The sequence below is a fragment of the Pangasianodon hypophthalmus genome, chromosome 1 (genome assembly GCF_027358585.1).
Source record: "Pangasianodon hypophthalmus isolate fPanHyp1 chromosome 1, fPanHyp1.pri, whole genome shotgun sequence".
NCBI classification, from domain to species: Eukaryota; Metazoa; Chordata; class Actinopteri; order Siluriformes; family Pangasiidae; genus Pangasianodon; species Pangasianodon hypophthalmus.
In genome coordinates, this window is record NC_069710.1 from 18,276,393 (window position 1) to 18,303,623 (window position 27,231).

The following is a 27,231-nucleotide window of genomic DNA, read 5'->3' on the forward strand; positions in this document are numbered from 1 at the left end:
TGTTTAGTGAAGTGGTGGATCTTTAATCTTCCTTTGAAAACAGACTCTTTTCTCAATCTCTCAGATTCTTCTGAATGTATGTTGTGTATTTTGTGTGGATTTCTGGCCTGATGATTGCTCCTGTACTCATCTGAACACTAAGGTTTACCTGTCTGTAACACAATCAAGGAGACCTCCGATGTCATTGAAGCATATTATCATGTTAGCAATGGTAATATGACAATGAACCATGGGAGAGATGATGTGCTGGCGTCACATGGTCTTTCTTGGCTAGCCTGCACGGTTACAAAATGAATCGCGTGCACTTACAAAGTGTCTGAAAGCTGTGGATCTCACGCACCATGTTATAACCATTATAAAGAGCTGCAGTAGCTTTTAGATGACACCACCTCCTCATTATTCCTAGTCCCCAGGCCAGAGAATGTGTTTATTACATTGATCAGATTTTAACCTCTGTGTTTTGAGATGAGACACTGTAGAGTAGAGCAGATTCATGTGCACACTGAGGTGGAAAGAAGTGCTCTCAGACCGTCTTATGGGAATGTTGTGTTGTTCTGATCTGTTTTCTGTCCTCACAGCCTCACTGTACTGTTGCTGTATGATTTCACATCCACTAAATACCAGACTACATACCTCATAGACTGATAGCATTGCTCTTCCAGCTAGTATGGTAGGTCAGTGTAAAGTAGGCAAGGCTAGTTAGCATTTGTAAAATTCAGAAGTATACCAAGGTATACCATTTCTGTTCAACAGCTTACATTCATTGTAGTTAGCCATGATTAGCCATTGAGGAAAATGTGAAGGGTGGCATTTCATATGAAAGCTAGGGATAGAAGGCCTGAAGAAACTCCAATTTAACATTTTTAACAGTATTAATTACATATTCAGGTGTAAAAGTACAAAGCAGAACATTGATCCATTAATTTAAATGTATCTTGTCTGAATGTGACCCACAGTATTTCAAAATATTAGCACACAGAATCCATCTTTGATATCAGTTTGTAAAATAATTGAATGAAACAATTATCCATTTGTAAATCAAGTGACCCCACATTGGGAACCTATGCCTTAGAGAATTATTCATTATTATTATTATTAATTTTAGCAATGTTTAGATAAAATATAATGAATACATACAATCCTAAATTAAATTTAAGGTTCTTCATGCCAAATAAACAAATAAAACTTTCCTTACTTTGTAAACATGTATTTATTTATTTATATCTTTCTGTTTTCTTGTTAATTTTAGACAGGTCAAGCAGTAAGCAGCAGTCAGACAAGACAGCAGCTCATCACATGTAGTCTACATTTAAAACCAGATTATTAGGATTATGTTTGTTATGTGGCCTATGGAAAGAAGAACAAGAATTTTTCAGATAATATGTATGCAGTTGTGCTGTTTCAGCCTTATAGAAAATAAATTGCTTAATGTACCTTTAGTAATGTCAGTCTCACAGAAACCAGCATAGGGAGAGGAGAAACCCAGTGACCTCTCTGTTGTTCTTAGATGTCAGCTAATGCTGATATTCACTGGTAAGGGTTTGCCATGATTAAACCAGGAAGACACCAATCTGAGAACATTTTAGGGCATTTTAGACAGCTTGAAAACAAATCAAGTGATGCCTCTGGAGTCCCTCATACCTTAAAACTCTAGAAACACCCCTGGTGTGAAATTGCCATGCACTGATTCAGAGATAAAGACCTTGTGTCTTTCTACCGTGTCTACCAAAGTGTAAAGATGCCATATAAAAAGACTTCAACCATGAACTATTGGACAACTGATCTTTCTTGTTCTCCAGTTAGTTCTACAACCCTATCCAAAATGAAATGGAGCTTTAACCTTTCTGTGATGACATCTGCTATGGCCCTGCTCTGGAAAACCACTGTATAGCCAGCAGGACATGACAAATGTATCATTTGTCTCTCTGTGTGTGTAATGTACTGGTATGTTTACTGCTTTAAAAGGTCATTTAGTAGATGCATCGCAAAGGTTGCACTGCAAAGGTTGTGATTTTACATTTGGGAAAATGGAATAAATTAGTCATGCTTGTGGCAGAGTAATTTACTACAACCACAGTTCAGTATTTACTGATTTGCCTCATACCTGTAACTGCTGATGGTTAGGGTAAACCGTAGTCCAGCACATCCAGCTGAGGTTAATACTTTGTAAAGTTAGTTCTATTTCACTGTTCCTATCTACCGGGGTTGTGAATAACACCTGAATGCACCCTTGCACATGTGCACACGCTTGCCTTTGACATTCCATCAAGGTCGTATAGTGATCTAAGATGCAGTGTTTGCAGAAAAATACCAGATGACAAATAAAACAAGTGCTCTTTTTACTTCTTCAAGGACACTATAAGACATTTCCAAAAAGAAAATCTTATGACACTGACAAATTCGAGGTGTGATTTTGGTAGATAGATACAGCAGTTTGAAGCTTTGAGATATGTTAATTTGCTATGCTGCAATTCATATGCTGGTTATGTTTGGTTCTGTAGTTTATACCCATGAGCACACCAAACACAGGCTTGGGTCCTGCAACAAAAATAACCTGGGCCCAGCACTACACCTGAGATGGTCCTGGGTCAACAGGAAAGTAGAGGTCAACATCAGCTTAGCCCATAGGTGAACTGGAGTCCCTACTGTGACATGCCACTCTTCGAGGAGCTCAACCACTCCACTCCAGGAAATCTAAGCTGACACTATCTGGACACCACCATGCACCCTCTAAACAATTTAAAAGGTTAACATCGCCCATCCCATCACCCATCTCTAAGCAGCTTATAAGGCAGTCCTAGAATGAGTCCTCATGACATTGTTGGCCTGTGCTATCCAGCTGTCCCTGGTCGTTAGGAGGGGTGAAATAGAATGCTAATTATGTACAGACAGGTAACAATTTAAAGGGAAAAAAACACCACACAAGTACTCATAGTAAAGCACGATCCACCAGAACAGCTACAAGGTTCCTTGGCAGAGATTCTACGATACTCTAGAACTGAACTGGAATGTTAGAGCACTATTCTTCCAAAATATATTCCCTTAATTAGTGTAATGGTGGTGGAGAGTGCTGTCTAGCACAATGGTCTAAAATCTACCATAGATTTTTATAGAACCATTGTTATATATGTAACTAGTATTTGCACCAGGTACCCCTAGCTGCAGAACCAAAGTCCAGGAGGTGGAGTTGGACCTGAGGGTGAAGACAACTCAGTGTGATTCATGCTGGATAAGTGCGTTTGTTGCTCTGTGTTGCACAGCGTCTCTCATAGGTTAGGCTTATAGGAGCAGTTTGATCAGGTCCAGCTCCACCCCCTGGACTTTTTTGTTTGCACTAGTAATTTATTTAATTTGTCATGTATTTTATTAAAAGTTTCCTTGTGAACCTTAAATGTTATTAAGAATGTAGTAGTCTTATAGAATGTTATCTGTTGTAATGTAGTGTAGTGTTGGGAATGTATCCTGTTCCAAGCTAACCTAACACAATACCTTGCACCAGGATCCTCTTTCAATTGTACAAACGCTGAAGACGCTATCCAAGCTGGCACAGGATGCTTATAGGAAGGCTTATCTACTAAGTATCATGACATGGAAAACCTAAGCAGCAGAATGAAGCATTGTAAACATAAAAGTAATTCACTGTTGTAATGGTGTATGTATGGGTGTTTATGTATTATGAACCAATGCAGTTAAGTTTTTTCTAGTTGATTGAAAATTTTCAATTTATCATGCACTTTATTTCAATTGAGGTCATGTACTGCCCTAACTCAGACCCTATTATGGTAATTATACAAGGGTGAGTCAAAAGAAATGCTAACGTAAGGGCTGGAACACATGCACACTCGTCCATGCTAATACTAGCAAGACTTTTCTTACTTAAATGTTTTCTCAGAGCTGATGGAATGTGAATGACTGCCTCACCAGGATAATTTAGTGACAGAAAGCATTATGAATGGAGATAATAGAGCCATAAACTGAATACTGGGATCAGACTGCACTTCAGTCGATCAGCCATTTTTGTCTGAAACCTCTAAAAAGAATAAATGCTAATCAAAGACACACTAAATCAAAAAAGGAATGAAGACTTTGTTGTGGACTAAATAACAAACATTTATTTAAACACTGCTACAGAGTTTTTTCCTATGGATCCCTTTTCTTTTGTGGATCTGGCACAATCGATTGAGAGAAAGATGATATCTTTTAGTCTCTTAAACAGAGCCTGGTGCCAGTGTAATGGGTGCTGCTGGACCTGTTCCCATACACAGCAAACCTATTACCACTTTCCTGATTAAACACAAACACAGTATTTTAGGGTAGTGCCCCACAGTCATCTCAGAAACATGCTTGATGCATTCCTTAAATCAAATGTGCACACACTATTCAGATGTCTTTCCTTTGTAGTGTTGAGGTTGCTACTCTAATTAACAAAATAACACATTTATAAAGACTGTCCACCAACATTTCATGTCCAGAATAAACAATTGAATAATTACACTTTCTGCAACTGTTTTAATCCTTTTCAAAAAGAGAACAAAACAATGTTTGATATCAAATCATCAGCATGCAAATGCTCTAGCTGTGCCACACTGTATGTGGATTACAAGAATACAGACTGCTGTAGAATTACTATAGCAAAACACAGAACGTTCCCTTTAAAATACCCTTTGGCACATTTACATATGCTTTATAAAAAAGTCAGTTAAGAATATTATTAATCTTCATGTCTATTAAAATAAACATTCAATTCTATTTTTTTTGATAGTTGATATGGCACCACATTTGGTAAATACATCTAAAAATAGGTAACTCGTGTGTTCTTATAGTAACCACATGTATATTCTGACTAAATATAAATATACTTTACGTGGATATAGGGCCTGCTTAGATGAATAATGTTCCATAAATTGACCATGTTGTTGAATGGAATAAAGGAAATACCAATGGCATAGGCTTAAGTAATTTCTGCCTCACTTTGTCCACTCAAGCGCAAAAATGAGAAGTGAACAGCACAGCTGGAGGTCTGGGCTGTGAGTGATCTTACAATAGCAGCAAAGTGTGTCTACAAGCACCTGGTACTATCACGCACACCAAAGGAAGACGGTGATCTATTTGCACCTTGATTTGCTACTGAACATACTTCCAACTTAGTGAGACTAGGAGTATTCATTAAATCACTGTGCATAGCAAAGTGAAGAAAATATGTGCTGTTGAGAGCAAGAAACACAAATGAATAAGTTCATGATGAAGTTGTGAAAACACAGATTTGTATTGCAAATAGGAGAATATAGTGCATGGTATTTCAAGCAGGGCCGGTGCATACATAACGGTGACCTAGGCAATTTCCTAGAGTGGCACTTGTACATGGGTGGTTTAATGTACCAACACTATCGTCCACCTATTTCATTGCAAGGTATATAATTTTACCAAGCTCTCTATGAGTGCACTCTGTAAGCACATTAAATGGCTAAGAAGACAGTCACCACCAGTGGTCAATTTGTAAAACTTTTAAACAACGGACTGGTTGGAGGTATAGGTACATTCTGTTTCGCCTAGAGCATCAGAATAGCATGCACCAGCCCTGATTATAAGATATACAACGAACTACAGAAAATATTCTAAGCACTTATGGTCATTAAATGCTTCTCACAAAACAATTTTCTGATCCAAGCTTTTTTTTTTCATATCTAAATAGGACAGCACCCATTTTAGAGAATATTTATATTACAAAAAATTACGGGCTAGGGTAATCACTGAAAAATTACTTTGTTAAACATTTATACAGTGTTTAAGTTAAGACTTGGCACTAGGTCAACTTCACAGTGTATAGAATAAAAGAATTAGGTTATATGCTACAATGTACTGTACTTCTTCATTAGGACAACAGCCAACAGCATAGAAAGAGTTCTGGGTTTGTGCTTTTGTGTCACTGTGACAACTTTATAAACCAGTGATTACATGCAGTGTAAGAAATGGTGTCATCCAGAGTACAAAACACACCAGCAAACTGTACATGTGTGGACAAATATAGTGAACACCTCATATATGGACCTCATGTGCGATACATAAACAGTGAAAAGGCATTAAATGCTTGCTACTCATTAAATGCTGGGGTGGTGGAAGTGCCCTTGTAGAAAATGGTCCTGGTGTTGTCTGGGCTGTTCCCTCTTTCAGGGATTAGGATCATATTGCTTTTCCTTCGCAGTGTTGAGTCGCGACTCTCAGGGCCACTCTCACTGCTCTCTATAGGGGTGACCCGGATGGTGGAGACGGTTTGATGAGGGTGCTGATCACCTACTGAGTTGGCTAGAGTGGAAATAGAGGAGACAGCAGGAACTGTTGGGACTGTGACATGTATCGGAGCGCCAGAGTTGCTCCTCTTCCTGTCTGTGGAGCCATAGCCGTCCCTAAGTGAATCACAATTCTCTGAGTCTCGGTTGAGGTCATTGAGCTCAAAAGACTGTCTTAAGCTGCTCTGAGACTTCCAGGTCCAGAAGGTGGTGCCATCAGTAGAGTGGGCATGAACCAAGGGCCGTCCATTCTCTGGGTGTGCCTCCACTCGGACGATGGAACCCTGGCTGGTAACCCCTGAACCAGGCTCCTCACTCAGGCTCTTATGGCGGTGCAGAGGTGCAGTGGAGCTGGTGTGGCTACTGCTCTCGGAACTGCTGGAGCCTGTGGGCAACAGGCCATGCTGCTTGGACATGCCAATCACTGGCACAACACGTGGTTGTCCATTGACATTCTTTTCCATGCTTTTCAGCCACTTGTCCCGGACGCTACCTCTAGGTGAAGTGCTCATGCCTTCCTGAGTCTCCTCTGGAATGTGCACCAGTTGGGAAGAGCCTGGTCTGGACTGAATAGACACTCTTGTACCTCCAGCAATACCACAAGGATTGCTGGGTAAAGTGCTGCTTCCAGTGGCCAGTTTGAGACATGACCCTGCCGGACCTTGCTGTTCCCCTTTAATGCCTGCGGTGGAGGGTTCTGAGCTACAGCGTGTCTCCATGCTGCTGGTGGAACACTGTCCCAGAGCAGTTTCCACAGCCTGCATGGAATGCTTTCGATTGTCATTCTTACTCTTCCACTGCGATAACAACTGCTTGGAACGGCTGGAGTCCATGGATGAATGGACTGTTCCATTGCGCCTTACGCCCTCATCCATGGTTGGTGGGTGAATCCGTGGCAGAGTGTTACTAAAGGTCACCATACTGTCCATATCCGTGGGGCTATGGGGCTGTGAGACTTCCACATCTGCGCTCGATCTCTTCAGGTTGGTAAGGGATCTAGTATGCCGGGTCTGAAGATTGCGGTGAAGGAGGCCATCTGAGTGTGAGGAGGAAATGCCATCACTACTGCTACAGCTTTTAGCAGGCAGATGGTGGCCAACATGTTGACCTAGCTCACCCAGGGACCTAACAGTATCCTGAACCTGAGGTTCACTCTTCAGCTTCTCCTCACTAGGTTGAAAATTCCCAACGGCATGCAAACCCTACCATGATCAGAGAGTTGAGTATTAAAATGACACATTACACCACAAAAATACTAATGCTATATGTAATAATGTAATGTGAAGCACCAAGTGTATTTTAACATTAAAGGGCTTGAAAGAAAGAACTCACTAAATAAATAGCAATGCCCCCTCCAAGGAGAAATCCCAGGTATACATCAATGGCATGGTTCTTGTGCTGGATAATCCGTGTTAGGCCACATATGATGGCACTGATGATGAAGGAGAAGACCAACAGGGGCTTCAGGAGCTTAGATGAGTCTGTCAGAGTGCTGTTGAAATACATCTAAGCAGAAACAAATACACTCTCATTAAAGCGTCACCTTTACATATATTGAGCTTAGTACTGGCATCAACCTGAGACTAAGATGTTATTTTTCCTTAGCTGTACATATTAGAGAAATCTATTTATTTGTATCCTAGGTGGATGATGAGTTTATTCAACACAGACTGTGTTAGATTGCATTGTCTTGTGTTACCTGAAGTTAGTTAGACAGCTAAGATAGCTAGCCAATCTTCTCCACAAACAATGGCTAGCTACACCGATCAGCCATAACATTATGACCACTGAGAGGTGAAGTGAATAATATTGATTATCTCGTTATAATAACACCTGTCAAGGGTTGAGATATATTAGGCAGCAAGTGACCAGTTGGTTTAGAGAGATTAGATTAGATTAGAGAGACTTTGACAAGGGCCAAATTGTGATGGCTAGATGACTGGGTCAGAGCATCTCTAAAACGGCAGGCCTTGTGGGGTTTTCCTGGTATGCAGTGGTTAATACCTACCAAAAGTGGTCCAAGGAAGGACAACCGGTGAACTAGCGACAGGGTCATGGGCGCCCAAAGCTAACTGATGCGCGTGGGGAGTCTGGTCTGATTCCACAGAAGCTACAAGCTATTGTAGCACAAATTGCTGAAAAGTTAAAGCTGGCTATGATAGAAAGGTGTCGGAACACACAGTGCATCGCAGCTTGCTGCGTATGGGGCTGTGTAGCCACAGACCTGTCAGAGTGCCCATGCTGACCTCTGTCCACTGACAAAAGTGCCTACAATGGACAGGTGAGCATCAGAACTGGACCACGGAGCAATGGAAGAAGGTGGCCTAATCTGATAAATCACATTTTCTTTTACATCATGTGGAAGGCCGGGTGCGTGTGCATCGTTTACCTGGGGAAGAGATGGCACCAGCATGCACTATGGGAAGAACGCAAGATGGCGGAGGCAGTGTGATGCTCAGGGAAATGTTCTGCTGGGAAAATTTGGGTCCTGGCATTTATGTGGATGCTATTTTGACATGTACCACCTACCTAAACATTGTTGCAGACCAGGTACACCCTTCATGGCAACGATATTCCCTAATGGAAGTGAACTCTTTCGGCAGGATAATGCGCCCTGCCACACTGTAAAAATCGTTCAGAAATGGTTCGAGGAACATGACAAAGAGTTGTTGTCTTGGCCTCCAAATTCCCCAGATCTCAATCCAGTCGAACATCTGTGGGGTGTGCTGGCCATCAAGTCTGATCCATGGAGACCCCACCTTGCAACTTACAGGACTTAAAGGACCTGCTGTTAATGTCTTTGTGCCAGATACCACAGCACACCTTCAGGGATCTAGTGGAGTCCATGCCTCAACGGGTCAGGGCTGTTTTGGCAGCAAAAGGGGGACCAACACAATATTAGGCAGGCGGTCATAATGTAATGGCTGATCGGTGTATATTAACGTGATGAATCTAGTATTTATTTGAAAAAGTTCACTTAAGTAAGAATGGTAACTTAGTCATATTGAGGAAAGGTTCCCTGTTATAGCAGAGAGATAGAAAGGCTTATTCTTGTTATAAATGTAAAAATGAATTATAAAAAGGTAAATCTGATTTAGAAAACAAAAAAAAAAACAGTTGATCGCCAGCTTCCTTGGGGGAAATACTTTTAGATTATTTTAGTTAATTCTATGGGAACGCTGTCTTTAACAGTAAGCACAGATGGAGCGGTACACACATTCGCTATGAGTCAAAAGTTTGGACTAGATTGAATATACATTTTTCATTGTCTTAAAGAGATTCGGTTCCATGACAAATGTAAATAGTGAAGATAATGCAGTTTTAATAAGTACTTTTTGCTTAAAATAATTTTTCCCAAGCAAGCAGCTTTCATTTAGAACTTTTTTGAAGCAGTTAAGAAGTGCTCTGCCTATTTAGGAAGCGTCCTGGGAGAAACTCCCTTATGAAGCTGGTTGAGAAGATGCTATGAGTGTCCAAAGCTTCATCAGGATCACTATTAAAATTTAAAACATAAATGTTGAATTTTTTATGTTTCACACTTTTTTTTGGTTACTACATATAGTAAAAATCAGGGATGTGTCAATACTGATACTTGTATCAGCCTGATACCATGCATTTTTTATTTATGTATTTATTTTATCATTGTTTTCCCCTGATTTTCCTCCCTAATTTAGTCTTGGCCAATTCCACGCACCCAGTTACATCTTCCCTATCACATTAATGACGACAATCAAAGACTGCAAACTGTGCTCTCTGAAAATGTCAAGAGGAGGAACTACAGAATCTTCCTGCAATAAATATAACCTGATAAACCATCTTAATGTAAAACGGCTGCAAACAACCCTACAGTAAGCGAAAACAGCTATTACCCTGTTGTTTTTGCCAAACAGACACTATCGGTCATTGGTAACGAGGGATTATGGAAACACACCTGAGACTCTTGTGATATATCAAAATACATATACTCTGTCTGGAAAAAAAAAAAGGTATTGCTGCACCCCTAGTAAAAATAGAAAAAGAAAAATAAGTAAACCGTACAATGAGCAGATGTATCCCAATTTTTGATTGGTAGTGTATGTGTAAGAACACATAAATAATTGTAGTGTATATATAAGAATACTCATATTATTTGCAATACACATGACTGATGGAAAACCTTAACTGTGTATATGATTAATAAAATGGTGTGGTAAAATGTCCAATATAATTTATTACATTGGACATTTTATCACATTTTTCCATATTTCACCAGTTTTAGGGTCCCTTCATTGGCTTCCTGTGTTTTTTAGAATTCAGTTTAAGATTTTACTTATTGTTTTCAAAGCTCTTAGTGGACAAGCCCCATCTTATGTTTCTGATCTTATTCATTTGCATTCAATGCCCAGGTCCCTCAGGTCGGCTAATAAAGCTCTGTTACATGTGCCTCGGTCTCGACTTAAATCAAAAGGGGACAGAGCCTTTGCAGTCACTGCTCCACGTCTGTGGAATCAGGTGCCACCTGACATTAGGAGTGCCTCTTCTCTTTCTATTTTCAAGTCTAGACTTAAGACACATTTTTTATTCTCTTGCTTTTCCAGGCTGTTAACTTATTGTGTACTGTTGTCATTGTTGTTGATATTATTGTTTTATTATTATTATTGTTTTTTTTTTTTATATTCTATTTTAGAATTTGTTGTATTGGTTTTGTTCAGCACTTTGGTCAGTGTTATGCTGAATTTAAATATGCTTTATAAATAAAACTTACTTTACTTACTATAATTTAATGTCATTGTCCTGTATTGATTTTACTGAGCAGATCTCAGCCTTATGCAGTAACTGGGACTGTTCCAAGTTGTGAATCAGCATTACGTCACTCATATCCTCAGCGTAAACACACGCACGCCCCTACTACTCCCCAAGCACTGAATCTAACGCACTAAAGCAACTACACTGTCAAGCAAATGCTTTGAGTGACCTTCAAAATATTGTAAATTTTAAATGCATTGTACTCTCTAAGTGACAGTAACATTTATTTATCATGTTAGAGGTTTACACAGCAATGAGGCTGAATGATGAAATATTCCATAAACACATCAAAGCTGTGTGCACTGTCTCTGTGCAGTGTCTCAGATGGAATTTATAAAGCTTTTGTATGATAAATAGGTTAACTTGAGTAGACATTATACACTGCATGGGTGTGACAAGCTACTCACAGAGATGTAGACAGCAGCAAAGGATGCCAAGGTTGCATGCTGGGAAGGGAACGATTTTCTGGAAAATGAGGAGAACCCAAATCAGACTGAATACTATTGTACTCAGCACAGACTGTTGTATACTGAAAGTAGTTTTATTAAGCCCAGGTACAATGAGCATCTTCCTTTAAAAAACTTACCACAGCAATATTATCAAACTACATTTACCAAATATTCAGCCACTGTATATAGTCAGAAGAAAGGGAAAACCTGAAGAAGGTGAAAAACAATCACTGTCAGTGTTGGGCTGAAAAAGTAATGATGCTATTTTGCTGTTTTTTCTCCTGCTTTCTCTGGTGTAAGAACCTCAATCAATACGCAAGTACAACAAAACAGCCCTCTGAGTGCAAATCTGCCTACGGCAAAGAAAAATGCATCATCGAGCTGTGTCTGCTGCCATGTTGTACACAGGAAGCACAATACTGCTGCCTTCAGATTGACAGATACTAAAGCATGGGCTTCTATTCGAAATGGAATCTACCTTATTACCATTAGGTTGTCCAGAGCTACAATAAAAGGTAACTTTAAGTGCGGGGTATATAGTTTATAAGCTGTTTGCTTAAGAAAGGTCATTTGGAATGAAAATCTACACATTGTTTAGTCATGCTAAATTCTTAGACCCCCGCACTTTCTCCCCAATTTGATCATCTGCCCATTCCCGTCCATTCAGTGCCTGTTCTCCCCTATCACACAACAGCTACCAATCGGGGAGGGTCAAGTTTATCACATGGTTCCTCCGAGACACGTGACGTTAGCCAACAAACATCTTTTCAAACTGTGGCCCATGCTGCGTTACAGGGCAGTTTAATACACACAGAGGAAAGCGCTATCCACCCTCTTTCACGTACGTGAGCTCACAGACATCCACAATTGGCTAGTGTCACTGTGAGTGACAGAGGAGAGAGGGTATGCCACACCTTCCACCCAGAGGGCATGGCTTATTTTTTTTCCCTTGGTACCCAGCCATGGATGACTGTGGCATCATCGAGATAATCATGCTAATTTTGTCTTTTGACTAGATGTCTTTTGATGTCAAAATGGCAAAAAAAATTAAAAAAAGAATTCTATTCAGTGTTCTGTATTTGGGACAGTTTTTTCTCAAATTTGGAAACTTTGGGTGTTTCTGCTGCTGACCTCATTTTAATGATCAGCTTCCTAAGTGATTAAAGGATAAATAAAGATACGCTGGCCCTTCAGGATGTACTTCAAAAGCAGACACCATTGAGGCCACAAATACAACTCCCACAAATGAACTAATTCTGCCTGCAAGCACTCTGTGAAGTATCTTTTTTCCATTTCTGCTGTGTAGGACATGGAAATAGTGCATTTCTTTAGACAGTTATTAGTGAGCAATTCCAAGAACTGCCAAATTCATTCTGCAAAGTGATCCACTAAATCATTGTAATAAGAGCTACATACAGTTAAAGTAACCTGTGTACAAATCTTATATTTAACATTCCAAGGATAGATGCATTTTAGACTGTTTCATTATTGGGCTCTCGTTTCCTTGGTATAAAAAAATACCAATACTGAAAATAAAACATACCATGTGGGGAAAGCTCTAAAGATAAAACACTCCAGTGAGGAAATATTCAGGTCATTTTGTGATAAACGTCTGCTTGCTTTCAGAGCCTTTGCCTGAACTTCTGATGCACTACATACCCTACTTCATATTCCAAAAAATAAAGCACACAAAAGCGGCTTGTCTACTTGACAATGTCTCAATCTTTTGGTATCCACTTCTACGCTAGTCGTACCTGCCAGCATTAATGATGGCGGTGTCAGTCCCAGAGCAGATGTCTTCCAGAATGAAAGAGTTCTCATCACAGGAGGAGTTCAGGTGTGTGTAGTTGGGTTTGCAAACAGTAAGGAAGTACGGTGCTGGGTAACCTGTAGACAGCTGGATGATGTCAGTTATTAGAGCAGTGGCACAGAGACCAAACACATGAACCCCTGTAAAAAAAAACAAAAAAAACAAAATACAAAGTGAATGATTAAATACATTTCAAGGATGATGTTACCAAGTGATTGAACGACAATGTAGTCTATACATTCTACTTCTATTTACAAAAAAAATCTAATTTACTGAGTGCTTGAATCATATATAATTGAGTCACCTTGAGTGCAACTTACCCACAAACCTGATGGCACGGCGGATGTAGGAGTTGAAGTTGCAGCCAGCTGCATTGATGTTGGCCTCGGCTCCAGGGCCACTCTGAGTTTTGGACAGCCAGCAGAATAGAATGCCTTCTCCAATCATTATCTGTAGACAGAAGAGCCTCAGAGTCAAGGGGTTAAGCCAAAAAGCCATCTGAGATGAGACAGAGATCAAATACGCCTCTGTGAATCTCTGCCCTCAGCTTCTCTCTCTTTCGGTTCTTACTTTTATAATAAAGAGGCTCTTTCATTCAATACTGCACATCAGAAGCACTAGTAAATCAAGGATTCATGAGCTTTCAATACATGAAGCATGCTATAATATAAATTCTAACTTCTAGCCATGACACGTTGTGGGATGGGAAAGTCATAAATGAGAATGAGAGCAAGTTTCTTATTAAGGACTTTTTGACGGACAAAGCGTGAATCCCACTGATATGACCTATTTCAAAGGTTTACCTTCTTTCAGTGAGGACTATCATTCTGCAAATGTAAGGGAAAACATCTTGCATTTTATTCTTGCACACTTAATGCATTAATGTTCCCTCACCATAGACCTGCTGCTGTGTATCAGAATAGCATCTTTTCTCCTACTGCCCTGAATCTGTCCCTGTCTTCCAACCTAAACCGCACTGACATCATGGAGAAGTACACACCAGTTCTTTTATTGCTTATGCTATTATCTTGGACAACTTATAAGCAAAAAGCTTCAAACTGCTATCAAACTGTATAAAAACTGTATGGCACAAGACTGAGATGCTCAATCCTAAAAGTCCGGTAATATGCATGATGAATGTCTTCCACAGACAGTGTAGACATAGTAGCTACTGCTTCCTTGTCCATAAAGACTAGACTGCTTTAGGCGCTAGGTGAGGAGTTTAAATCCCGGCAGGACTTTGTGTTTGATGTCAGCGGTGCTCTACATACTGCAGTGGCAGGTGAGCTGTTATGGATATAGACAGACGGTTGGCTGGATGAAGTGCCACACAGTGAGCTAAATCTGAACCCAGATAGCATGCAGATCACACCACACATCTCTCAGTGTGACTGACTCTGGCCCTCCAATCTCTCTCTCTCTCTCTCTCTCTCTCTCTCACTCACACACACACACACACACACACACACAGTCTCTCCTCTACACTGTGACAATTGGCAAAACCACAGGAGTCCCAAGAGCCTGCAGTCACTTCCGCCCCTGGTGCTAAATCTGTCAGGTAAACAGACTTTAGACGCAAATGAGATGAGTAAAAAAGAAAGTAGAAGGCTTATTATCCATCGTTATTAAAACCAAATTAAGTATTTATAGAAATATATATTTGTATATACAGTCCGCTCCGAAGGTTTTGAAAGGGGAAGGCCAATTCTTTTGTTTTTGCTATAAACTGAAGAGATTTGAGTTTGAAATCTATAGATGAATATAAGATGATGGATCATAATTTCAGCCTCCATTTCCTGATATTTACATCTAGATGTGTTAAAAAACTTAAAACATGGCACCGTTTGCTTGAACCCACCCATTTTTCAAGTGAATGTCTTCTATTTGTTTGAGCCCTGGGTTTCACCTGTGAAGCCTGCATTTGTTGTTAAAAAAGGATAAACCAACATGAAGACCAGAAAGCATAGCCAATACAACAATTTGGAATGTCCTGAAAAAGAAAGAAACCACTCATGAGAGCTGTGAAGAAAAAAAAACCCAAAACAACAGTCAGTGCAATCACCAAGAACCTCCATAGAGCAGGGCTGAAGGTATCACAAGCCACCGTTTGCAGAAGTCTTCAAGAGCAGTGGATCACCAGCTTGATACAGATATTGCAAGCAAGGGATATGCAACCAAATAGTAAGTGTTATTTACTTTAATTTACTTTAAGCCTATCCTATGCTTTTGCTCATCTAAAAATTGGGTGGTCTGACACCAAAGGTGCCATGTTCTAAGTTGTTTAACACATCTAGACATACATACCAGGAAATGAAAGCTAAAATTCTGATCTATCGTCTCAGATTCATCTTTTGATCTCAAACCCAAACGTCTTCAGTGTATAGCACGGCCTGGCCATTCCAGTACTTTCGAAGGGGACTGTACATAGTATCATCATATGACAACACATATGCCCCTTCCGCACATGAAGACAATAAGCAGACTAATTGAAAGAGCTTCACTTGATTTCCCTACAAAGCTAATTCATCTATAATTTTGGATATACAGTACAGTACTGTGCAAAAGTCTTAGGAACATGCAAAGAAATGCTGTAGTGTAAAGATGCCTTCAAAAATAATGAAACTAAATATTTCTACATTTAAAAAACTCTAAAGAGCAGTAAACAGTAATAAATGAAACAAAGTCAATATTTGGTGTGATGACCCTTTCTAAAAAAAAAAACAAAAAACTATAAGGAAATTAGCTAGTAACTTTTACTGAGCATCTTGCAGAAGCAGCCTTTGACTGTCAAACTTTGACAAACTTTGACTGTCGCACTTCTTCTTTTTGCAGCAAAACCCAGCAGCCTTCATTATATTTTTTGTCTGAAAAGTGTCTCTTATGTAATACGCTGCTTTCTTTACTGACATACAAACATTTTTTTCTGTAACATTTAACATTGTGCTGAAAAACTAATGCTCGGAAATATAAAATGTTTTTGTACTGACTTGATAATGTAGAAGTCATAAAATAAAAACCTATAACAAAGTTTCTACTAAAAAATAGGGTGCCCAAGACTTTTGCACAGTACTGTGTGTGTTTATGAGATAAAGATAATTAGAAAAATTTTATAAATATTTAAATGACTAAGATGTGTTCAATTAAAACATGTACTTTTGTCCTATTAGAAAGAAATCATTATACACCATTATAACGGTTATGACGAAGGTTATGACAAACATCTGTCATAACCTTCTTAGTTTAGTTAGTTAAGAAGGACTGGATGGTTAATCAGGGTATTCATCAATGCTCTTCCTTGGTGAGTTACACAGAAGAATATTGCCAACAAATTAACAACAGTCTTTTCATAGTTCATACTTCAAACCCATTTAGCCATCTTGTCATTTGTCTTTAATAAGCTTCAAGAAGTCAATATGAAGCCGAGCATGAAATAATCAACGTGTCTCGCCATGAGTGACCTGCAACCCTCACTACTATAAATCCAATATAATAACCCTGTGTACCACAGCTCATAGAACTGATGTGATCTGAGACTAGGTGCTTTAATTGCACTTCCTCTGCTGTAAATATTATATTAAAAAAAAATTACACACAGTCCCATGTAAAGGGTAACTGATGGTCACTGATGTCCCACTAGTCTCCCAAAGTGCTAATGAATGCTTGCTCTAAAATGAGTGTTATAAATTTTATAAGGATTCTAGTGTGTCATTAGAATATACAGTTATGTAAACTTCATCAAGAAGGGCTAGATTATATATTTTTTTAAAAAACATATTATCTGGACATAACTGACCTCCAAACTGCAATAAACCCTTCCCAATAGGCATGACATCATTTTTTAAAAGTAAAATGGCTTACAAGGCAAATAATGTCACCTGTTAAATGACTTAAACTCTTCTCCTAAGTTCATTTCTCTAAGCTATAGGCAATGCTGTCAAACATCATTTCTAACTGTAAATTATATTAAGTGTCTTCAGGAAAAACTGAGCATGCAGCAGTATTCTCTTTGGCGCTTATACAAATTTAATCTAAACTGGTAGTTTTAAATTAAATTCACTTGTGTTGCAATAACAAATACCTAGAGTTGTTATTTTTCGGGATTTATAATATGCTTTCAACAAAAAGAAAAACTATCATAACCTGCTGTGAAATCTTACCACAATCTGACTTGTAACAATGATTCAGCACACAAGTTTGATTTTAATACTGTATATTCCACAGCAAATTTAAAAAACAAAAATGTACACAGAGCCATTCTCGTCAGCTATTATGCACAAAGCAACACCGATTGTCCTTGTTTTAAGCAACCTATAATGAGCATAGCTTTGGGCAACTCAACTGACACACACACTAATCCAATCATGACTGCATCTCAAACTAAAACAACAGATGTGATTATCTGATAGTGTTGCATGAAGATACATACTGTATAAACATCTAATATAAAACATATATACTGTATCTATATAATGAGACATTGCAATAAAAAAAATCAATCTTACAATTCTGTAATTTTAAGATATTGAGTCATAAAAGCTGACCTTAAATAAGGGAAATGCATATATAATGTAATATTTTTATACACTATTAAAGCATATTTTGGTGTGTAGTGTCCTGCATGTATATAACGTGTTAACACATTGCTTATAACTCATTTATATAACCTTATAATTCCAAGGTCTTATATGTATTTATGAATATATAAAATGTATACCAACTATGGCTAGTCATCACAAAACAAAATAGATTTTTTTTTACTAAAAAAATGCAGCTTTAATTTGAAAAACTAAAACAACCAATCGTTTATGGTTCGGTTAGGGTTGAGGTAAAAATAGGTAATACACAATACACAGAGATTAGGCTACATTAGCACACAAATCAATGGAAGGACATTGATACGAAGAGTAAATAACTACTCATGTGTATATGTGTGTGTGTGTGTGTGTTACACTGACCGTGATAGCAGGTGCACCGACGGTGAGCATAAGGAGCATGAGGAAGGGGATCACCTCATGCGTTGGCTCGATGTATGGTAAACTCAGACTGCGGTCATAGCAGCTGAAGCCCCAGCGCACTGGTTTGAAAATGTCTGTCCACTCTAGGAAGTAAAGGCTCACTATAGATGACACCAGGATTGGAAGCTGGAATAAAAGAGCAGAAACAACATGGTGAGACACTGTGGCAACAAAAGTCCATATCATCAAGATTTTGTTTTTTGTTTTACATTTTGGGGCATATTCAGAGTGAGTGACCTCAGTAGACTAGGAAAGTTCCTTGTATTCAGTGTCATGTTACGCACATGTTTACGCTGATCTTCTGCATGGGCCATTTAGATTATGCAAATCACCTGCATGTAGGTCATGCTTCCTAGTTTGCCAGATTTCTCTTGAGTAGGGATGTTCAAATTGGGATTTTTCAGTACTGTCTACACCACCATCTTTAATCACAAGCATTTGCCTTTAAGCCTGAAAAAATAATGGGATATAAAAAAAAATCTTTTCTTTAATTTTCTGTCAAATGTATTATGATGTAACACAGAAGTGTGTTTTCTTTAGAATCTCATTCCTCACAGGACATGAAACTGCACAATCACTCTTATTATACTCAAATAAAGTGAAGCATTCTTGATCCAGTGTTAAAGCCTCATAAGGGGACACAAGGCACCTGGTAAGTAAGGAATAAAACAAGATAGGACATGCTGTTATTGGAAAATAATCAACAGTGATGTGGTATAATGCAGCCTGACCTTAATAACAGCACATCATGAAATGTTTTATTCTTCTTATCCCAAAGCAATTTGCCACCTATTACACTTTGTTATTAATTAAAAAAAAAAACGACACATACTTTTTATTCATTTATAGCTATGTTTAATATTGCTTGAATGTCCTTGACACAACTTATTTCCTGTTATCACTTTCGTTATATCTGCCAGAAACATTCGTTCCCTCTCCAGCATCTCTTTTTACAGGCTGACATGTTATTGAGAAACTGCAAAGTCCTCCATCCTGAAGACTTTCATGTGCTGGAAAACTTCAAGGAACAGATTTACCTCTGACTACTGCAAAGCACTGATACTGGAGACTCCTTCCAAATGCTGAATACACTTTTCCTCACAGAAACCTTCACTGTGTCTAAGATTACACGTTTTATTTGGAACATCTGCCACACAAGTCCGTATGTTCAGTGGATATAAAATGTCTACACATCCCTGTTAAAATGGCAGGTTTTTGTGATAAAAAAAAATGAAACCAAGATAAATCTTGTTTTTTTCTACCTTTTCTACCTTTATTGTGAAATTGCAACCTATAAATTAAAGTGAAAAAAAATAAGAATAATTCTAGGGAAAGATATAAAAAAATAAAAAAATTAACCTGGGTGCAAAAGTGTTGATTAAAGGCCCTGATTAAAGGCCCAGTTCCAGCCGATGCTGCCACCACCATGCTTCACCGTGGGGATGGTGTTTTTTCATTTTATTTTATTTTATTTTTTCTGCACCAAACATATCTTTTGGTATTATGAGCAAAAAGTTCAACTTTGGTCTTTGGACCACAACACATTATTCCACATGGTTTTAAGAGATTGAATGTTTTTTTTTTTTTTTTTTTTTTTTTTTTTTACAAACTTTAGCCAGACTTCTGTCTTTTACCCTGTAGCCCAGACATATGAAGAATTCAGGAGATTGTTGTCACATATAGGGAGCAACCAGTACTTTCCAGAAATTGTTGTAGTTCTTTTAATGTTGCTGTAGGTCTCTTGGTAGCCTCCCTGACCAGTTTTTTCCTCAACTTCTCAACAATTTTAGAGGGACATCCTGTTCTTAGTAATGTCACTGTTGTGCCATATTTTCTTCACTTGTTGATTATTGTCTTTACAGTGTTCCATGCCTCCATCCAACGTCTTTACAGTGTTCCCTCCAATGCCTTAGAATTTTTTTTAACCCTCTCCTGAGTGATATTTTTCAACAATGAGATCTCGTACCTGCTTTGTAAGGTCTTTGCGACCCATGGCTTTTCCAGTTGGATGGTACCAAAAAAAAATCCTGTAGGAACAGCTGTACTTTATTTGGGGTTAATCAGTCACTTTAATTGATGGTAGGTGTATACTAATTAGTATTTAACAGTTTGAATGTGATTGATTGATTCTGAACACTGCCACATTCCCAATTATAAAAGTGTGTGCGCACTTACGCAAGCTGGATATTGGAAGTTTGTTTCCCTTTTTTTCCCCCTAAAACATTTCTGGTTGTTTGTCACTTGATGTTGCAATTTCACATTAAAGGTGAAAAAGGTGAAAATGAAAAAACCTGCCATTTTAACAGGGGTGTGTAGATTTTTTATATCCACTGTAAGTTGTTTCTATAGAATTGATAATGTATTAAAATGAGTGCATATAAATGTTGTAGCCGGAACTACTATTTGAGCCATACTGTCATAAGAAATTAATCAACACCTTCTGATCAATCAGTATCAAGCACTCAGCAGTGCTGTGGCATAAAGCAAAATAAAGGAGCATCACAAAGTGAACTAGGGTTCTAATGGATCTTTTGCTAAGAAGAGTACTTGTAAGGCTTAACACAGCGAAGTGTCCTCTCTGTGGTGCATGGTCTAAATTTGGCCATTGGCATCTTAACGCAGCCGTGTTCCAAATTCAGCTTTAACAGGCAACCTTGAAAAGAGAAAATACAGGAGCTCTTAGTGCTAGCAGAACAGAAGGACAAGTCCTGCTGAGCTCGGGGGTGCTTACAGATCCTCAGCTGAATTCAACCACACGCAAATACAAAACACCAAAGAATCAAACAAACCTATGTTCCATAGATCTGCATTTCATTATTTAAAAAAAAAATCCTAGAAATGACTAAAGACTGAGAAATGTGTGGAATAGTTATTCTCCACAGCATTGAAAAAAATCTACAAAAGAAAAAAATGTAAAGACTGGGATGTGTTATAACTGCGTAGTAATGCTGAGGACCTCTCACTCTCTGAGCAGAGGTTGAGGAAAAAATATAGGTCAGTGGAACCACCTTGACTACAGTAAAGTTTTGCAGAATCAGCATGCTGAGGCAGCTGCTCGCTATAGCACTGTGCATATCAAGCAGCATCTCTTTCAACTGCACAATAAAAACCTCCAAGTGATACCTCATTAATTGATCAGGGCAATGAAACAGGCATGAGAACCATCGTACACCAGAACAGGTCATGTAATACGATGGAAGAAGTGATAACTCCTTCTGTCCTAGAACGTGGCAGACTTTCAGGAAACGCACCTTAAGGGTTAAGCCTAGATGCAATTTCAGCAACACAAAATCCAATCTAGACAGACAGATTAGAATTCCTCTCATACCTGGAAATGGCCTTCTAAGATTTCAAAGCTTATTCAAGTGTATCACTCATCAAATGGTCGACAAAAACCTTGGAGGAGGAGGTGAAAGTCATTTAAATAATGAATATATATGAAAAGAGGCTGGTTGCTTATTTATAGAGGCTCAGGCACTGTTAATATCACAGCAAGCATTTAAAGATTCCCACATCCAACATTGTTCATAGATTCATGTTGTGCTGTAGTTAGTTGATGGGAGGACCTATTAACACACTCTTTACCCTGAGCAAAACAACAGCTCCACACATACACACACATACACACCTGATTCACAAATCTATAAATTTACATCCGGATTTCTTTAAAGCTGATTTGTTAAAAGCGGTAAACAAATAAAACTGAATTGAATTAATATATTTTTGGAAGTAACATGACTTGCATTTCATCAGACAGATTCAAACAGTTGATTAAAATTCTTTACAAAATCTTAATACCTATGACAACAACTACGGACAGTGAATAGTCTCTTGATGTATTTATTTGTATATTTCTATAATTCACACATGACTGGCTACTTGTATAAGTTCATGCAAAGAGGCAAGGTACTTCAATCTAAAAAAAAAAAAGCAAGATGCCCATTTTTTTTTTTTTTCTTTTACAAATATATACCTGTTATTGGCTAGTGTGTATCATTACCACTATCTATTAGCATGTAAGCTAGAATCTGGATTATTATTTAAGAGTTTAAGTATTTTCAGACATGTATTTGCCCTTTTACATTAGTAAGGAATGTCTATCATCTGTCTCTCTCTCATACACACACAAACACACACACAACTGTAATTTTATTTTTGCATTTTTACTCAGTTGAGTGTTACTGTACCTAAACAATGCTACATTTACATCTAGACCAAACCCTAATCTCAGATTTAAAAAAAAAATAAAAGCTACAATATAAATTATAGGTCCCCATAAAGAGGTGAAAAAACTTCCACTCACAAACCGCAAACAAAAAGAAAAGATAAGAAAAGAAAATGTATGAATCTTGGCTTGTGCGTTTAATAATAAAGCTAAGGGTTGGATCAGGTCACAAGGTGTCACATCCACCTCATGTGTTTGACCCAGATATACTCAAGCTTCTCACTATAGGCCAAAGGTGTGGATGAAGTCTAAAAATAAATAAATAAATAACCCCAGCAAATATTCTTATGAGGAACACAGTATTACATGTACAGTATCAATCAGATTTGGTCTCATCATGACATCATGACATTAGATTACCTCTCTTAGACTCTCTTCTTTCCTCTCAGCATGCATGCTGAGGAAATGTATCAGTGCAAACACCCTGACTAGGTGTGTGCTGTGCTGCTATGAAATAAACATGCACACAACACATGAATGTAGTGAATCAAACATGAGGTAGACAAGAAACAGGAAAAGCACTAGCTTTTTTTCTCTCTCTCATTTTTATCTATCTTGAAGCATCACTGCCCCTGATGCCATTTAATCAGCCAGTTCTAAAGGAGGAAGAAAAAATGCATTGGAGGAATGATTTGCTTTAGTAACCTGTTTGCAAGCTGAACACTGATGTACGAAAAGCCTACTTTTCAAACACTTCAGAGAGCCTAGATGCACAGGAAATGCACTGAATGCACCTGCTATAGACTCCAGCAGCCAGATGTGTCCAGTTATCAATAAACAGCTGGTGGAAAGAACCTAAAGCTTGTAACCTAGTTTAAATGCAAATTTAAACGTGGGGTATGTTTGCACATGTGAAAGCTTGTCCTAATAAATAAGAAGCATCTACATAATGGCTAAGCATAACATCCAACACTGACCTACCTCAACAAAATAGAAGCATGGCAGCAAGGAAAGGCTATCCTTAGTCGTCTTTGCCTTTGCTCTTTCTCTCGCAGACATGGCTAGTTCTTTGCTTTTCCGTGCCAAGAAGACAGCTGGCTCACTTGTAGCGTTTTTCAGCAGACCACGACCACCAGCCGACAATTCCAGACGACTAAAGCTGCCATTAGCTCCGAGGATGGAGGAGCTCTAAGCGTCTTATTACAACATCCTGTCTTTTAACTAAGCAGCAGCAGCAGCAGCTCTGGCTCTGTAGCTCGTGCGGAATGTGCAGTATATAGCGCGTGCAGTCTCACTGGCCAGACCACACCATTATTTATTTGGCGGAATGGCTAGTGTACTGATGCGCGTGCGCACAATAACAAGGCTGCACGCGCCTCTGATCTCACAGGGCTGGTGGAGGAAAGAAAGCCTCAGAGATGAGCTAATCTTTAATGCCGGATTTTATTTATTATTATTATTATTATTTTTTGAAGAATAATATAAGCCCGTTGATTGAATACGCAATACAGTAAGCATATTCCAAACACGTAATATACAAGAACGTCATATACAGTAACTATTACTATATAAAACATACACATTTTGAGGTTAACTTAGCCATTCCTTGATATCAGTTTCTGACATAATAAAATGACCTTTCGTATTCAAAGAACACACTTCTTTCCAAACTCATCCCCAAATCCTAATGCTAAATATTAAATGAAAATTATAATTAGGCAAATTTTTGTATTTGCACATTTTTGTAGCTGTCTATTTATCTATACATATAAGATAGATAGATAGATAGATAGATAAATTATAGGGGCATGGTAGCTCAGTGGTTAGCACTGTTGCCTCACGCCTCCTGGGATGGGGGTTCGAATTTCGCCTCTGCCCTGCGTGTGGGTGCTTCAGGGGTTTCCTCTGGGTACGCCGGTTTCCTCCCCCAAGTCCAAAGACATGCGCTATAGGCTAGTTGGTGTTTCCAAATTTTCTGTAGTGTGTGTGCATGATTGTGCCCTGGGTGTCCTGGGTGTCCCCCACCTTGTGCCCCAAGTTCCCTGGGATAGGTGGAGGATAAGTGGTATAGAAAATGGATGGATATATATAAATTTAGGGGAAGTTTTAGATATATATGCACTTCAAATTTACACACACAATGACTTTTGTATGAACAAAAACCTATTACAGTACAGTTTACCATTTTTCCTCTCCCAGACACAATTCCAACCCACTGTCATGATATTATTGCCCTTTGCAACTTTATTAGCAAGGCAGCTAATATTACTGAGATGGCAGGCTCCTGCTCCTCCCACCCATTCCTTATGGATTATTATTATTTTCTTCACTATATTACTCTGGAACGTGTCCGATGTACCAGCTGGGACTGAGACAGCACCCTCCACATATGTATATATGTGACTATTTATTAATTCTTATTTATTAAGAATTAACTAGATTTTCACAGTGTTATGGTTCAATTTTGGCCCATTCATCTTGACAAATCTTCTTCTTCTCCCGAAGGTTACAAGGGTCCCGCTGATAGACTCACAATTTCACAGTCCTCCTTACATTTTCAATGGGATTCATGTCAGGAGATTGGCTAGGCCATGCAAGGCCTTCTTGAGTTATTTTGGCTGTGATTTTATTGTCATTGACTTTTTGTTGAACAGTCCATATTCTCCCCAGATTCATTTTCTTCCCTGATGAGATTAAATTCACCTCTAATATGTCCCGGTACATCTATCCTTAATGATTTGATGATGTGGAATGCCCCAATACTGTTCACAGAGAAGCAGCCCCATATATCCCCACTTCCATACTTCACTTTGGGTATAATGTTCTTGGGATCATAGGTGCACATTATGACCACTGACAGGTGAAGTGAATAATATTGATTATCTTGTTACAATAGCACCTGTCAAGGGTTGAGATATATTAGACAGCAAGTGACCAGTTGGTTCTCGAAGTTGATGTGCTGGAAACAGGAAAAATGGGCAAGCGTAATCTATCAGAATGTAATCTATCAGAATGTACTTGATAGACTTCAAAGCACTATTGTAAGTCGCTCTGGATAAGGGCGTCTGCCAAATGCCATAAATGTAAATGTAAATAAATGTAAATGATTAGAGAGACTTTGACAACGGCCAAATTGTGATGGCTAGATGACTGGGTCAGAGCATCTTTAAAATGGCAGGGCTTGTGGGGTGTTCCCGGTAAGCAGTGGTTAGTACCTACCAAAAGTGGTCCAAGGAAGGACAACCGGTGAACTAGCGACAGGGTCATGGGCGCCCAAGGCTCACTGATGTGCGTGGGGAGCGAAGGCTAGTCTGTCTGGTCTGATCCCACAGAAGAGCTATTGTAGCACAAATTGCCGAAAGGTTAAAGCTGGCTATGATAGAAAGGTGTCAGAACACACAGTGCATTGCAGCTTGCTGCATATGGGGCTGTGTAGCCACAGACCTGTCAGAGTGCCCATGCTGACCTCTGTCCACTACCAAAAGTGCCTACAATGGACAGGTGAGCATCAGAACTGGACCACGGAGCAATGGAAGAAGGTGGCCTGGTCCGATAAATCACATTTTCTTTTACATCATGTGGAAGGACAGGTGCATGTGCATCGTTTACCTGGGGAAGAGACGGCACCAGCATGCACTATGGGAAGAACGCAAGCTGGCGGAGGCAGTGTGATGCTCTGGGCAATGTTCTGCTGGGAAACTTTGGGTCCTGGCATTCATGTGGATGCTATTTTGACATGTACCACATACCTAAACAATGTTGCAGACCCGGTACACCCCTTCATGGCAACGATATTCCCTAATGGAAGTGACTTCTTTCAGCAGGACAATGCGCCCTGCCACACTGTAAAAATTGTTCAGAAATGGTTCGAGGAACATGACAAAGAGTTCAAGGTGTTGACTTGGCCTCCAAATTCCCCAGATCTAAATCCAATCAAACATCTGTGGGGTGTGCTGGACAAACAAGCCTGATCCATGGAGGCCCCACTTCGCAACTTACAGGACTTAAAGGATCTGCTGTTAACGTCTTTGTGCCAGATACCACAGCACACCTTCAGGGATCTAGTGGAGTCCATGCCTCAACAGGTCAGGGCTGTTTTGGTGGCAGCAAAAGGGGGACCAACACAATATTAGGCAGGTGGTCATAATGTTATGGCTGATGGGTGTATGACAAGCTATATTATTGCCAAAAAGTTTTGTTTCCTCTGACCAGAATATATTGATCCAAAAGAGTTCTGATCTGTCTAAATGCCTTTACACATGCAGATGAGGTTTGAGGGAGATGTAGGAATGGAGATGATTGTGGTGCAGGTCATTGCTTATTGTTCTCTGTGTAACTCTTGTTCCTGCTGCTTTCAGGTCACTCCACAACTCTTTTTGACTGACTGCTGGATTCTCTCATATTCCTTACCAATAGTCTGAGAGCATGTTGTAAAATCTTGCATGGCAAACCTCTCTGGGGACAATTACTTGTGGTTCCATGAATGTTTCACCTGCATATTAATTGTACTGACAGGGATGTTTTTGTTCTTTGCTATGGCACTGTAGTTTTTTCAATTGGAGTGTTGTTTAATAATAATAATGTTGTCCCTGAGAACTTTATGTACAGTCAGGTCCATAAATATTTGTACATTGGCACAGTTATTGTTATTTTTGCTGTCTGCCACAATATATTGGGAGTTTAAATTAAATAATGATTATGACTTTCAGCTTTAATTCAA

General features: G+C 39.0%; 1 protein-coding gene across 1 annotated transcript; it reads right to left on the reverse strand.

Moving 5' to 3' along the window:
• Nucleotides 1-2,829: 2,829 nt before the first annotated feature.
• Nucleotides 2,830-23,845, reverse strand: LOC113534223 (phospholipid phosphatase-related protein type 4). Its single transcript, XM_026926881.3, has 7 exons — nt 23,493-23,845; nt 18,287-18,472; nt 13,652-13,781; nt 13,276-13,471; nt 11,480-11,537; nt 7,620-7,793; nt 2,830-7,489 (listed from the first exon to the last, which is right to left on the reverse strand). The coding sequence occupies exons 1-7, from the start codon at nt 23,568-23,570 to the stop codon at nt 6,092-6,094; spliced, it is 2,220 nt and encodes a 739-aa protein (XP_026782682.1). The 5' UTR covers nt 23,571-23,845; the 3' UTR covers nt 2,830-6,091.
• Nucleotides 23,846-27,231: the final 3,386 nt, after the last annotated feature.

Excerpts from the sequence above, each read along its gene's own strand:
- LOC113534223 (XM_026926881.3), bottom strand. The coding sequence starts at position 23,570 with ATGTCTGCGAGAGAAAGAGCAAAGGCAAAGACGACTAAGGATAGCCTT. Across the intron at positions 13,782-18,286 it reads TCGGTGCACCTGCTATCACG|ATAATGATTGGAGAAGGCAT; the intron begins GTCAGTGTAACA and ends TTCTGTCTACAG. Across the intron at positions 7,490-7,619 it reads GGGGCATTGCTATTTATTTA|GGTTTGCATGCCGTTGGGAA; the intron begins GTGAGTTCTTTC and ends TGATCATGGTAG.